A 15,768-nucleotide genomic window follows, 5' to 3' on the forward strand; every position below is an offset into this window, starting at 1 on the left:
AAGCTGCAGGGTTGGGTCAGATTACTTTGAAATGTAGTTAGTCACTGGTTACAAATTACATGGCAATTTTCGCAATCAGTAACGTAACACGTTGGATTACAAAAAAATAATGGAATCTCATCAGAATACTTTTTTGATCACTTATATATTGCATTGTATACCAAAAAAATGAATACCACAAATTCATCTTTCAAAACTGTTTAGGCATCAAAAGAATTTTCGGCGAAAATAAAATGCATTGAGCATATTCAGCATATACAAATCAAATAAAAACAACGTTATCATTATCTTTAAATCATAGAAAAGCAAAATAAAACATTAACAAAACTGGCAACCAGAGAGGAGTAATGTACACAGTAATATACTGTCGAACAATGATATATATATATATATATATGTTAAAAACATCATCAAAATGTAATTGAGTCATCTTTGAGACCTCAACAGTGTTACTATAATTTAAATACACATTTTTTCAAATGTAATCTGGTCTGATTTAGTTACTAATCTACCCAACCCTGTTTATATTAATTATTTTTTACAACCAATAATTCGACATATAACTTTTAGAATTTCGTCATTTCTGCTAAGGAATAGGATGGATTTATTATTATTTATTTATCATGTTATAAGAGATTAATCCATCCAAGCCTACTGTATCTACCAGAAATTCCATTCATATACAACAAATTTGCAACAGCAAAAAAGCCATTTTGAACGAAATCTTATTCTGCTTCGATTGCTTTTGTCCGTCAATTCTCAGAACGTACGCAGGTTGTGACATGAATCGAAAAAACAAGGAGGTATAAAGGGCGGCACTGCTAATGAGCAGGAGTCAGAACCAGACGACACGTGTGCTGAGCACAGATTCCTCATGTCACATTAAAGGATTTGTGTGTTCCTGGAGATTAAGGCGACGCCCTCACTGTCAATTAGTGAAGCTGCCTCGTGACGTTTCGTAGGTAAATGAATATTGCGAGCAATTGCAGTACGCCCCTATCAGGAGTTTATACACTCCTTCTATATTAAATATATATCCAAGGCAGTGGTAAACACTGCCGAGACAATTCACACACCTCATCAACGCACATCGGTACATTCTCACCACGGCTCGCCCTTCGTACCTGTCCTTGAAGAAGCGGCGGAAGCCAAAGGCCACCAGTTTCAGAGTGGCCTCGATCACGAAGGTGGAGGTGAAGAAGTAGTTGCAGTACTTCAGCGCGGTTTCCAGAGACTGAGAAGACAAAACGGAGGTTTGAAAAGTTAATCTCCTCCGTCTTCATCTCGGCTCTTTCCTGTAATAAACTGGGGAATTAATATTCGTTGGGCCGCAGGTCAGCGCAGGAGCACTCCTCTTCCCTCACCCTGTTGTACAGTCGTGCTGCAGTTGGGAGCGCTACCTCAGCGTTTTGGACATTTTTTCTTTTCTTTTCGGAGCCGGCACGACGCACTCCGGAGCTTTTTGTGTTATTATGCAAAGTGTAAAAAAAAGAAGAAAGAACCTGGGAGCATACGCGAGGTCTCATTGTTGGGATTTAACTCAAAGCGGATTTTATTCATCTCTATCTCTGCTTCTGAGAAATATTTTCACATCACTAATACCCCAATCTGCCAGAGTGTTTTTGTATTCCAGCGTGTGCACGCGAATGTTTTGGTTGTTGGCTTCTTTCTGTTTTTTTTTTGCTGCCTGATCCAGAGCAGCAGGTTGGCGCGTCGGCCTCTGGGAGTGCCCACTTTCTAATCCAGATGGTGCATCATTCACCACCTACTCAGAACTCCCCTCGAACAAGTCTGCCTCGCTCCCCGACACCCCCGCGCGCCGGCCTTTCCCCTTCCGCCTGGGACGAGACGAGCGCCGCAGCGTTGCGTTGCTCACCCGCGGCTGGCTGAAGTGCTCCAGGGACATGGTGATGACATTGATGCAGATGATGAAGGTGATGACCAGATCCAGGTAGTGGCTGGTGCACAGGGTGTGGATCGCCAGGCGGATGTGGCCGTACGACGCGTAGTAGGGCAGCTTCTGGGCCTCTGGAGGGAAAGAGATGAGGTATGTAAGGTTAAACTGGGAATTGGATTAATGAGAAGGGAGGAAAGAGAAATATTGTCGGACAAAAATGGACCAGATTGGGGGAGTTGAGATGTGGAGGAGAAGGAAGTGAGTGGAGATGAGCGAGTCAACGCACGTATACAATCAAGAGAAATAGCAGGAAACAGGAAAGGAATAAAGTAGGAGAAGATATAAGACATTTGAATATAAAAAGAGAAGAGGTTTGCAAGGCAAAAAATGATTTATTTATTTATGATAGTGAGATATTTATGCAAAAAGGGGGAAATGAGGTGCAAAGCAAACAGCATTGAAGATGTGTAGCAGAAAAAACATTAAATTGGACATATGGCATTTGGATCGTACGCAGGGAGAAAAGTATTAACTTATTATCATTTTTTACACGTGAACTCACCTGCTTGACGCGTATCTTATTATGGAGATGTATGTTTTGTAAAATAGGAGTGTCTATTAATCCCACGCGGGATGGGCCAAAGGAATTGGCAAGGAAACTTAAAGATATTAAAAAAAAGAAATATGTATTCTGAAATGGTAAAAACATTTATAAGAGAGAAGATAACATTGCTTAAATTCCTGTTCGCTCTCTCTCTTGATTCATTGCAAACCTCTATCCGTCCACCCTTCCAGAAGGACTCATCCCACCCGACATCATTCACTCTTGCCTCCGTGCTCGCTCCCCTCTTTCCCTCCCGGGAGGTTCAGGTGTGTCCCATCTGTCTTCCTCTTGTCCCGTCCATCCTCATGTCCCTTAGCTCTTTCCATCTATCCTCCTTTTCTTTCTTTTTTCTTTACCTCGTCCTCTCCCAGGGTTCTTGCACCATTTTTAAAGTCACATGTAATACTTTTTAAGACCTTTTCAAGACCACCACAAATAAAGTTTAAGACGCAAAATATGTTGAAAAAAAAATTTCTTTGATAGAAAGGAGAATTTATTGAGTCATTAATAAGATATTATTAACAAACTGAATAGCTTAATAATGTCTTAATATTCCTTGTGCATCCAAAAACAACCGAAATTTGCAGGTGAATGACTTCGCATCATCTGAATCAGGGAACATGGCGGCAAAGACGCTCAGGGGTGTAGCACCAAATTCTGGGCCCTATACATGAGCAGTCTCTATGGGCCCCCCGCAGCTATGATGCTGATTCATTTATGATTCTTTGTGTGTGTGTGTGTGTGTTCTTATAGTAACAAGCTAGCTAACTCCTACTGTATTCAGGTCGTAAAGGTTACAGTTAGCTAGCTAGCTAGCACTAGCGGCTGTGTCGGTCTCAGCTAGGGAGCTGCTAGTTAGCTAAGATCGACACAGCTGCTAGCTGGGGGCCCTGGGTAGTCTTTACCCTTACCCCCCCCAGTGCTACGCCCCTGAGGACACTACTTATGTCCTCATTGGATTTGAATGAATGGTGTCTGCTCGCCGTGTGAAGAACCCACAATACCTCCGCCCCTTTGAGTTTCTGGCGGCGACACAACGCAGGCATTAGCATTAGCCCGACTAGCCGCCGCCATGGTATAGAGCTTAATTGCGTTTTTGCGAGCTCATGTGGGATTCAAGGGGCTTTCGCTCCCACGGTCCCCGATGTGAACGTCACACGGCATAAATTACACGTCCTGCCGACTCCGCCCACCCCCCTGAAACCTACCCTCGTCCAACCGCTTTTCATTCAGCTTGTGTCGTTCCATGCTGAACGCAGCACCCACGCCTAATTGGGTGAAATCCTAGAAACGCACGCATCACCGTCACTAGCTAGCTAACGTAGCGTAAAAACTCCTGCCTCATAGGCTACAAACGCCTACTAAGGTAGCCAAAGACATATTTACGGTAGGCTATTGTGTGTGACAATCGGTGACGACGTCTGCAAATTTAATACCCACAGTACATTTAAGACAATTTATGACCCTTAATTTCACCAATTTCAATTTAATCTACTATTAAAGGACCCACAGGAACCCTGTTTCCCACCCCATCTTACTTCTCCTCTTCTTCTCCATGCGGCGCTGGCGCTTCTCCTCGCGCCGCTTGGCCTCCTCCACCTCCTGGTGCTGCCGGCACTTGTGGAAGTTCTCCACCACCACGCCCACGAACATGTTGAGGACGAAGAAGCTGACGATCAGGAGGAAGGAGATGAAGTAGAGCAGCATCCACGGATTGTTGTTGGTCAGCGGCTGGCGGGAAAGTCGGATGAAGGGGGGGGGGGGGGGGGAGCAGGACGGAAGGATAGAAGAAGAGGCACAAAGAGGAGGATGAGAGGAGCAACAACTGGGGGAGGAAATACAGTCAATAGCTGGGTAAAAGCGAAGTGAGGAGGAGGGAAGGAAGAGAGGGGTCGGAGTCATTCAGGAAAAGAAAGTGAAGATACCGTGAGTGGTTGCTATGGTGCGTTCACACGGGATGCGACTCAAACTCTTAGCATGACAGGATGACGTGCTATGTCAACGCAAAGACACGACAAGACGCAGATGTCGCGGCGTTGACGTGGGCTACGCGGACGGTGCGAGTGGCGCGACTCGAGGCTCGCAAATTCTCGTCAGCCGCTTGAGTTGAAGTATTTGAACTCGGGCGGCACATTGGCGCGCCGCGATAGCAAGTCAGCGTTGAGATCCCTCCCTCCGTCACTGCCGTCAGGCGTCCTATCAATGTGTCACGAAGGAGAGGGCTCGGCAGGAAGTGATCGAGGAGTTTTGGACGCTAGCTAGCTAGCTAGCCACAGTTAGCACAACAACCGCTTTGTGTGGCTTTGCCATCGGCACTCCTGTCTGACTTCTTTTGTCCTTCAACGGTTCATGTTTACCTGCGTGCGTGCGTGCGTGTGTGTGTGTGTGTGTGTGTGTGTGTGTGTGTGTGTGTGTGTCTTTGTCAAGACGAGATTCGTCGGGGAACGGAACGAAGGAATTGATCGGGGCCAATGTCCGCGCGAATGGCGCAAAAACCAGCACAAACCGTGGAAGACAAAGGAGAAGAATTTCGACGTGGGAGACGAAAAATCCAAAAGACAACAGAAGAAAGTTGAAATGATGGGAGCCCACGAAGATTCTGGGCTCAAATACGCTGAAGTTCCCCGATGCACCGCGTATGACCAATCACCGGAGCTGCCAGCATTCAGACAGGCTGACAAGAGGCACGGGAAGGAGAGAGAAAAGCTCAGCATGGCCGGGTGAGGATTAGTAATGTTGGACTGCAGTGAGGCTTCTCCCGGGAAGAGGGGGAAATTGAATCATCCGGAATAATGCCCCCCCACTCTACCGGCCGATCCACGATCCAACCTTCACCTACGATCAGAACTTTAAGAAGCCGACTATTGTTAGTGACCATATAAGATAACATCTGCTGTTTTCAGACTCCGGGAAACGGATGCAAAATTTGCGTCCGGGCAATTTTATCGGAGATTGCCGTTATGACGAACGCAGCAGGAGAGTGTCCAAGTCGCACTCACGCCAACGGGAATTCTGCGGAATTGTTACAACGGGGACGATATCCGGTTGCGAGCATTTCGCGTTCTCACATTCAGCCTCCGGAAAAACGTGTTCCGGACTTCAGTGCGTGTCGGTAAGCCTCGCAGGACTCCCTACACGTTGGGAAAGGTTTGAGCTCATCCGTCTGGGGGGAGGACGTCACGGGGCAGAGCGGACCGAGGGATTTCATATCCCGATCTGGGACTGTGAATGCGCGGGATTTCCCGGAAGCAGCGGCTGGACAGTGCGAAAACTGCACCCAGGCACGAGGCAGTCCAACACTTTGGGTGTGTGTCGGCGACGGTGTCTGTTATTACCTGCTGGTCGATTCCCACGGCGTCCAGGCCGTGGTACATGATGTTGACCCAACCGTCTTTGGAGGCGAGTACAAACAGGGACATCAGAGCCTGGAGAGGAGACACAAGGACACACACACACACACACACACACACACACACACACACACACACACACACACACACACACTGTCATGGTTATTTGTGTGATAATGTGGTCACCATAAAAGTATGACAAAGGGACAAAATGGCGCACAACAATTTCATTGAGGCCCAATTCTTTTTCAATTGTCCATCAATCCATGTATTAGTTTAATTTTTCCAAACTAACTACTTAAACTTAAACTCAATGTAGTTCACTATCTTCCGTCAGGGCTGGGCAGTAACGGATAACATGGAATCTGGATCACGTAATTAGATTAGAAAAAAAAAAGTAACTATAATCCGACCAGATTACATTTGAAGAAAAAATTGGAATTAGATTATAGTTACATTGTTGAGGTCTCAAGGATTACTCAATTACATCGTGATGATGTCTTTAAAATACGGCAATTTTAATTTCACATTTAACAAAATGTAAATATATATATATACAATAATACTCAACAGTATATCACAGTGTACATTCTGCCTGTGGTTGCGTCCATTTTCTTTGGTATAAGGTGCAATATTTTCAAGGTTTGATTTTGAAGTGATCCAAAGGTTATTCAGATCAGATAACATTATTTTTGTAATCCAATGGATTACATTACTGCTTACAGAAATGTAATTTGTAACCAGTAACAGACTACATTTTAAAATAATCTGACCCAACCCTGTGTTCCACGCAGCACGTCTTAGTTATTTGTCTTGCACGACACAACGCGAGAGATTATCCAGCAGAGCGGAAATAATCCTCATCCGTGTTTATGCCGCTCTTTGTGTTTACATCCACAATAAGCTGTGTTCAAAACAATCCAGACGGGATGTCAGGCGTGCGTTTTGATTCTTCTCCTCTTCCTTCGTACCTGTCCAAGGTTGTCAAAGTTGTACTTGTGGTGAATCCATCGATAGTTGGCAGCCAGACAGTCGGATTTGTTGGTGATGTTCTTCACGTCGAAGCCCACACAGTAGTAGAACTTGCCTTTGAAGAGCTTGGAAGGAAAACACACACACACACGAACACACGCGCACACACACACGCACACACACACACACACACACACACACACACACACACACAAACACACACACACACACACACGAACACACACACACACACACACAAAAAACACACATAGCGAGAGGGAAATGAGAGGCAGAGGCTCACAGAGATAAATCGTGATGGGGCCGTGACAACACTTGTGCGCAGCCACTTCTCGCGGCGTTTGAAGTAATTTCGTAATTAGCGTCTGTAACTGGTGTGCGTGGGTGTGAAGTCTGAAGTGAAGCCCTCCAAATCAACAGTTTGGCGGGTTTTTTTCCTCTCATGAGGGAAGAAAAAAAGGGTTTTATTTAATTCTCAATCATGTTGACCACATCAAAGACGGGAGGGGAGTGAGCAAAAAAATAATGCATAACGGCGGCGGCATACAGAGAGAATTTAAAAAAACGGCGGAGTGGCGTGAGGGAGAACAGGGTGCGGTCGACAACTGGATGCATAAAGAATACGTGCTGCTGCACCGATTTAATTAAAAGGGGGAAAAACGTGGCAGCTGGACGTGAACGGGAATTATCAAGTTGACAATAAATAGGTTAAAAACTATAAAAATAGCCAGGTTGCCATAGACTGTGAATAAAAATGGACGTATAGTCACCGGGTTTTTGAAAATGAAGCCAACGCTGGAGTGTCTGAAGCCTGTATTCTCGGGGATGCCCAGCAGGGGGCGACTCCACTGGTTGCTTCTACGGAAGTCTATAAAATTATGACTCGACTTCTCACTTGATTCGTAACGTCAGTTAATATTTATCAAATCCCCCCCCCCCCCCCCACTTGGGACAACGGGACGCAGCATTAGCCGCGCTGTGCGAGTGTGATGTCACCGTGGGTTCGAACGGGGCCAGTGTCTCATTACTATACATGTTCACCGTTACTGTTTAATAATATAATAATATTTCTAATATTTCTTTTTATGGGAGACATAATATTTTGACCCACTTGAATCCTCACGTCTACGGAGACTTAATGAGGCCGCGGCGAGAACAGGGGTCGCGATGTTAGGTCCCATTATATCTGCAACAGTTTGACCGTCGCAGGCCCAATTAAAGTTTTTTGCAGAGAGGAAGCATACATTTTTAAAGGCTTGTGAGATCCCACGATTAATAAAAAAAGAAAAGGTGGAGGGGCTTGTGAATCCGTATTTGTTGATGTCTACCTGAACACCGAGGATGCCAAAGATGATGAAGAAGGCGCAGCAGATGAGGACAATGTTGCCGATGGGCTTGAGGGACGTGATGAGGGTCTCCACCACCAGCTTCAGCCCTGGAGCTCTGCTGATCACCCTGGAGAGACGGAGGGACTAATGTTTAAAATCATCTTCCTTATTATTCAAGCCAAAAAATGTCCTGGCACCATTTTTTCTTTTAGTGTGTTCAAAGCGCTCAGCGCCGACCTGCTGAACACACAAACACAAACTGCAAGAGATACGGAGAAGCATCTTTCTGTGATTATTCCCCATATTCTTGGAACAAACTCCCACCACATGTTTGAAATGCATCTTCTGTTAACACCTTAATAGAAACCTGCTCAAAATGTATATTTCATGGTCCTGCTTTTAATTATTAATAACAATCAGAACCATTGTTTTTTCTTCTGTCATAATCTCAACGTTGCTTTTTCACCGCTTTAACATCATTTATTGTCTTTATTAGTCATTTTATGCTTTTAATGCTTCATGCTATGAAGACTGCTATTTGAAATAAAGTTTGTGGTCATTATCATTAGTATTATTAAAAGGAGTCAGAGAAGCCATAACACGAAAGCATGAAAACGGTGCATTCACGTGATGTCGGAATAATCGGAAAAATTAGTGCCCGACTGTGAACGTTCACGTGAACGCCGCCTGGAGTCGGAACAACAACTCACAGAGTCGGTTCAAATTTTGGTAAACGAGTTCCTGACATCGCACACACAGTTACATGGAGGGGCGTGTGGTAAAAAGCTTTTGATTCACGTTGCAAATGTACGTACTGCATATAACATTTTTGCCAACTGTAAATTTTGTAATAGGACGATAGTTAGAGAAAAATATTGATTATTATTCATATCCCTGTCACACCTCATCCTTTTTCTTTGCTCTTCCTTATCAATTGGTTTTGTCTTGGTTAAATATACATATATATATATAAATATCCAAACGGTAGAAATATTGATTAATCTAATCTAAAACTGAGAACGTGAGCGTTTGTCCCCACCAACCTGAGGGGCCGCAATGTCCTGAGCAGCCGGAGGACGCGCAGCACGCCCAGGATCTTGGCCCCGCCCGCCATGGACACCACGATGTCAATCAGAGAGACGAAGACCAGGAAGCCGTCGAGGATGTTCCAGCTGCTCCTCAGATAGGCCTTCTCCCCCAGGTACAGACCCATGGACACCACCTGCAGAGAGGAAGGGACGGGGGGAGAGAGAGAGACGCGACAGTCGGGGGGCCGCCTTTGATATTCAGATTTTCCTCAGCTCCTCCAACAGGCATTTCAGGGGGACGGGAGATTTGAAAACAAAGATGAAAGACACAAATATTGGAGGAGGAGAGGACTGTTCAATCCAAGACACCGTTGCATTTCCGAGGAGATGAAAGTAGGGAAGGAGGAGAAGAGAGTGGAGATCAACGGCTCCTTAATCCCAACATTAGAAAGTGCAGGTTCAAAAGGGAAGGAACCGACACAAGGAGAGGGATAAAGGAAGCGAAGGGAGGAGGGGGAAAGGGGAGGCGATTAAAGGTGGAAATCTCCCAACATCAGACCCGCGATCAGAATTACGCCTCGTCAGCGACGTCAAAGTCCTCAGGATTTGCTCTGTGGCGTGAGACAACTTTGTTTCGCTGACACTGAAATGTGGCTGAGGGTGTTTGGACCGTCTCTGCTTCACAGTCCGTCACCTTCCAGCTACCGTACCGCTGGACGGCAAGGTCGCGCGCGAGGAAAAGAGAATATTCTTTTATGAGAGAAGAAGAACGACGAGGACGAGGAGGAGGAGGAGGAGACAGCTGTCAGTGAAGTCGACAGGCAGAAGAGGCTCAAAGAGAGAGAAAAAATGGAAAAGTTCCGAGATGAAAAAAAGGAAAAGCGAGAAAAGTTACTCGGCAGATGTTGGTGTGCAACATCGCTTGACAGCTGAGAGGCGACTCCACGGCAACAACAACAATAAGAGAAAACTGCAAAGGAATGGCAGGTTTCACCTACGGAGGCCCCGAACTCCCAAAAAGTGATGATGGGTTTTTTTAAATTATTTTTTGCGCGCAAGATAACTGTCTTTTAAGATCAAGCCATTGGTCATGGAGCCCCAAAGTCCCAAAAGGTGACATTATGTATCTATATTTTGCGACATCCCGCAAAATTTGCAGGATCTTTGCGTCGAGAACGTCCCCAGACGCGTGTCTTCCGCCGATCGCTGATTCAATGTCTTTATAACTGAGGCCAATCTCAAAATAAAGCCCCATAAACCTCTCCCACGGGTTTGGGTTTGTTTGTGCGGACGCAAATTGGAAGTTCTGCGAAATCTCGCAAAAGTACATCTCTTTTAATCCCCTTTCCAGGGCTCCGTACCTTGGATACTTCTGAGACATCGTGCAGTGATTATTATAACCTCAGTATATTTTTTCCGTGGGGCTGTTGGTCAGTGAAAGTTCGGCGTCGGTTGCTCATATCGCACCTCTTTTAAGAGGCCGTTCCGCCGCGGCGGCGGCGACGACGTGTGAGCAACGTCTTTCTTGCTTCTGGAAATGCTTGTTTAACGTCTGCTTGGAAACTCTTGGCGACATATTCTCCCTCTGTCGCCACAGCAACCCAAAGTGAGTGACGGCGGAAAGCGTCAAAACTGCCGTCAAGGCAACGAACATGAGCGTCATGAAAAAGAATTAGGAGAAATAATGAAGATGGAGGCGATGAAGACAAAGTGGGACGGAGGGAGAGAAGGACCAAGAGAAGGCAGGGAGAGCGGAACCAACTGAAAAACTTTCACTGTGGGAAAAATGCTTCACCCGTGGCATTCAAAGGTCCTTTGTCATGTTTTGACAGGCCGGATGGCGAGTTATGATACATCTGCTCGGTTATTAATAGCAGCCGGCGACACCGAAGCCCCCTTCGGGGGCCGTCGCAGCGCCGCGGGGACCTCCATTAGGCAGATCAAATATCACTGTGATAAAACATGATGCATGGGAAATCTATGGCGGGTCGATGCCGGCGCTATTATCAAAGCCGGCTCTCCTCTGCTCTCACACCGCCGGCTGTCCTTTGGTGAGCACGTCGCATCGCATTCAAATTTAAATGAGATTTTTTAGCTCCATCTGTAAATCTCTCTGATCAGACAAACTCGTGGCTTCGCAGTTGTTTTTTGTCAGCGGACGTTTGAGTCCACTATGTTATTTTACACTTTGCCATCACTTTTGACGTTGAGCTTTCATTCTCCATTATCTATGAATCTGATCTGTCATCATTAGCCACAATGTCCTCATGTGGTCAAATTTACAAAAAAAACCCAAAAACAACAGATGGTGCATTTGTTACGGTTAAATGTTAAACACGTCCCATATCAAGCTTTTCGATATATAACCAGGACGACAATCTTTTCCTGAGCATAACAAAGAGGCGTGAGAGCCTAAATTAAAAAATATATATATATTATTAGTCAAAGTTTGACAGGAATGCTGACGTGTGAAAATTGCAGGAACTCTCATTAAAAACATGCTCTGATAGTGATGATTAAAAGAATATATAACATGCCCGACATACAGAACCTCATTAAAAACATGCTCCCATTGTGTTGATTAAAAAAAAAAACCCACACAATACCTGCAGCATTTCATTTTTCGAGGAGATGGGTTTGTTGAGCGAAAATCTCGAAATACAAGCGGCTGTATTGAGCTTCCTCAGTAGGGTGGCTGGGCTCTGCCTCGCGGATAAAGTGAGGAGTTCGGACTCGGAGTGCGAAAGAGAAGGGAGGTGGCTCGGGCATCTTGTCAGGACGCCAGCCGGGCGCCTTCCTTTGGAGGTTTAACGGGGCACGGCCAACTTGGAGGAGACCTAGAGGTATAGATCCAGAACTCGCTGGATGGAATCAATATCCCACATGGGCTGGGGAGAGGGATGTCTGGAACACCAAGATTAGCCGCTGCCTACGTGACCCGATCCCGGATAAGCAGAAGAAAAAGGGATGGATGGACGGATGGGTTTGTTGAGCGACTTCTCGAAATACAAGCGGCTGAAATCAGCTTTCTCAGCCTTAGCGATAAGGTGAGGAGTTGGAAAGAAAGGGGAGGTGGCTCGGGCATCTTGTCAGGACGCCATCCGGGCGCCTACCTTTGGAGGTTTACCAAGAACTTCCAACTGGGAAACCGGGGAGGAGACGTGGAGGTATAGATCCAGAACTCGCTGGAGGGACGGAATATCCCACCTGCGCCGGGAACACCTCGGCATACCCACAGGAGGAGCTGGAAGGCATGGCCAGGGTCTGGAACACCCTTCGCACCCCGATCCCGGATAAGCGGAAGAAGATGGACGAGCGGATGGGTTTGTTGAGCATCGGTGGGCGTGTCTCCCATCGTGGTGCATCAGTCATCATCGCACACTTTTAATTCATCATTCTTGGAAAAGCAAAAAATATTCTTGCGCTTCGAAGGTTTGGCAAAAATATTAAGGGCGTACATTTGGAATGCTTACATCAGTAGAAGTTCAGACATTTTTTCGGCATCATCCTTTTTTCCAAAATCAGCTGCGCCCGCCAAATGACCAAAACCTGACAACACGATAAAACCAGAGCTTCAGTGGAGCAGTCTGGACATGTTGTGTCTTGCTCAAAATCACTAACCTAAAGAGGTGAAGAGCGTCATTCACTTTTCACTGTAAGAGCTTTTCCGTCCACCTTTTGAAATGTGGTAGATGTCTGGTTCCAACAGACCGCTGCTAAAAAACACTAAGAGAATGATTTTTAATGGAAGGCTTTTGACCAGCGAACGCTGCTGTACCTGCGAAGCTTTTTTCCCGAGATGCTCTTTAGCGAATGGCATTAATTGTGCCGTACTTGAAGTACAGACTCAGGATATGAAGCTCCCTGTCTGTCTTCTTGGGAGCAACAAAGCCAGATCTCAGACTCATTTCTTTGAGCTCCTATTAATAAGCTCCTTGCTAAAGTGTTATGAAGAGTTTTAAAGAGAGAGAAAAAGCAAGACCTTGGTGGAAGCATGTTTTTTCTTTCTTTTTTTTGGAGCTCAGCCTCGAGCGAGATGCGGTGGAAAGAAACCGGACCAGGTGAGGAAGGAAAACTAAAGGTCAACAGAGTCAAAAGAACAAAACAAATTCCATATCCATCCTGTGACATCATATGTTGAACCAACAGAGCAGCAGTGCCACAGATTGTCCGCATGAATTCTTGCATGGAACTCGGTCTGTCAGGATTCCTCGAGTCTCAGGACGGTCTGATCGGGCTCAGGGGGCGAAAGACGCGGGGTGACAAGACCGAGTCAACTCTGGACAAGCTTGCACGAGGTCGCGTGTGTGTGAATGTGTGTTTGGACACGTGTGTGTGTGTGTGTGTGTGTGTGTGTGTGTGTGTGTGTGAGAAAATGTGGAAAACAGCCCGCTCGACAACCCCCCCCCCCCGTTTCTAATTAGAGTCTTGTGTTCAAGGTCAGACTCACACTGAGCAGGTAACACTGTTTACATTGATCCATGCTGCTCACGTGTGTGTGTGTGTGTGTGTGTGTGTGTGCGCGGACAGGAGATGAAACCAGTGATGGAGTGCCTCTCCGAGAGGAAACTCTGTTTAATTATTGCGGTTGTTTAATTAGTGCTCCTCGGGGAGAGATCAGACTGACCGGCATGGAAGAGCAGATTAAGAGCAACGAGGGAGGGAGGGAGGGAGAGAAGGGGAAGGGAGGGGGGGGACGCAGGATTGAAGAGCGTAAAAATACAGTGAGAAGAAAATAATGATGTCATTGTCTTTTCATTAATGATAATAACACGAGCAGCGTGGAGGGAGATCGTTATCGACACTGTCCTTTGTTGAGTCTTGAGTCTTTTGTTCTAAGAAAATTGGTTTGATTATAGGAAAAATAATAATAATAATAATAATTAAAGACATTAAACTTTGCATATATATGGATTATATTCTACCCAACACACAGCTCACATGGGAGTTTGTGAAGCTGCTGGATAATAAATGATCTGCTGTTCACGCGGCGATCAGCAAGATCAACTTTCAGGTTTTTTCTGTTTGACTGACATCTCGACAACGAATATGTCGTAAATATATATATATATATATATATATATGTATGATTTCTTTATCATTTTTTTGACAAAAGGAAAGCAGCGAGGTGAGATGAAGGAATCACTGAATCATTGCAGCATAGACAAAGATATTATTGCGAAGGTAGAATAGTGCTGGTTGACAGGTCAACTCATGTATGTACGAAAGAAATAGTGTATAAGAAAGTATTTGACAAAGGACATAAGTAACCGAGAAAGAAAGTAAGGACGTATGTGGCTGCAAAACTCGTGTGATGTTGGAAATCAAACACATTTATGGTGTTAGGTGCAACTTAGAATTACTCTTCGTGCAATATATTCACCACATTTGTTTTCAATAATCAGGTTTTAGGTAAACACACGTTCATGAAACTCCATTTCCGTCACATCAGTCTTTCTTGTGCCATCTGCAAAATTGGTTATGCTTCCATTTTCAAAGAACGTACGCAATCCAAAGAATCCCCTGCTAATATTTCTCCTCCTGTTTATTGCGTATGCAGTGACTCGCCCAAACAAATGACACTTTTGATCCATGCGGCCTGAGCATCGGCGGCCCAACGTCCCCACTGCATTTGGCCCAGTATGTGACATTGGGCCATGCAATTCAGTCTGTCAGTTTAAGATCCCTCCAATGAGACTTCATGGCTAAATGAGGTCTTCTCAGGGGTCGTGGTGATATTAATATTAATGCTGTGGTTTCCCAGAATGAATGCTGTCACGAGTCTATTAAGGACGAATGAGTGTGTGAAGGTGCACAAAGCGTACGATGACGGGACAAATACTTCATTTTTAAAGTTGAGTAACTGTAACGAAGTCAGAGCTACACGAGTGCGACCGACATGCGGCGGCAGCAGCGGGGGAGACAAGGACGTGAGTGGCAGCCGGGGCCACGTTGGAGCGCGGAGAGATACCAACGCCGACAATTGCATCGCAAAACAGACGAGCGGAGGAAACGACGAGAGACGGATCCAGAACGCGGGGGAAGGAAGTCGGAGCTTAATGGAAACGTGAGCGATTGAAGGTCTGATCGAAGGACTTGGAGGCGAATAAAGATGCTAATATGGACGTGGAAGAAGGAGAATAAATAACAAAAGAGTTCAGCCCGGGGCCAGATGCATATATGTGAGGGCACATGTGAACTCTGGATCCGGCACAGTGCCGGGGGAGGACGATCTCCAACGTCCCAGAGCTACACATGTCTTCATTATCCTCGGGTCACGAATAAATCACCGCCGGCTTCCTGAGCAACGCGGAGAGAGAGAGAGAGAGAGAGAGAGAGAGAGATCGCCTGGAGACGCGAGGCCCCCTTAATAATGGATGATGCCCTGTCTTCTGGACAGCAGATTAGTGGATTAAAAACTGTGTGCGAGTGTGTGTGTGTGTGTGTGTGTGTGTGTGTGTGTGTGTGTGTGTGTGTGTGTGTGTGTGTGTGCGCGCGTGTGTGTTTATCGATGGGAAGTCGGGGAGTAGCTAAAAGCCAAACTCAAGAGCGATCGCCTTCTAATTAACTT

General features: G+C 45.8%; 1 protein-coding gene across 4 annotated transcripts in view; it reads right to left on the reverse strand.

The window, feature by feature from the left end:
- The window catches only part of LOC118312704 (voltage-dependent T-type calcium channel subunit alpha-1I-like), a 176,677-nt gene that overhangs the window by 27,434 nt on the left and 133,475 nt on the right, over positions 1-15,768 (reverse strand). For all 4 annotated transcript variants that reach the window (XM_047333995.1, XM_035637532.2, XM_047333994.1 and 1 more), the window contains 7 exons: positions 9,213-9,391; positions 8,170-8,296; positions 6,823-6,948; positions 5,837-5,926; positions 4,040-4,232; positions 1,877-2,028; positions 1,125-1,234 (listed from right to left, as the gene is read on the reverse strand). In XM_047333995.1, coding sequence (XP_047189951.1) covers positions 1,125-1,234; positions 1,877-2,028; positions 4,040-4,232; positions 5,837-5,926; positions 6,823-6,948; positions 8,170-8,296; positions 9,213-9,391 — 977 coding nt within the window. The remainder of the gene's footprint in view (positions 1-1,124; positions 1,235-1,876; positions 2,029-4,039; positions 4,233-5,836; positions 5,927-6,822; positions 6,949-8,169; positions 8,297-9,212; positions 9,392-15,768) is intronic.

This window comes from Scophthalmus maximus, chromosome 8 (assembly GCF_022379125.1).
Source record: "Scophthalmus maximus strain ysfricsl-2021 chromosome 8, ASM2237912v1, whole genome shotgun sequence".
NCBI classification, from domain to species: Eukaryota; Metazoa; Chordata; class Actinopteri; order Pleuronectiformes; family Scophthalmidae; genus Scophthalmus; species Scophthalmus maximus.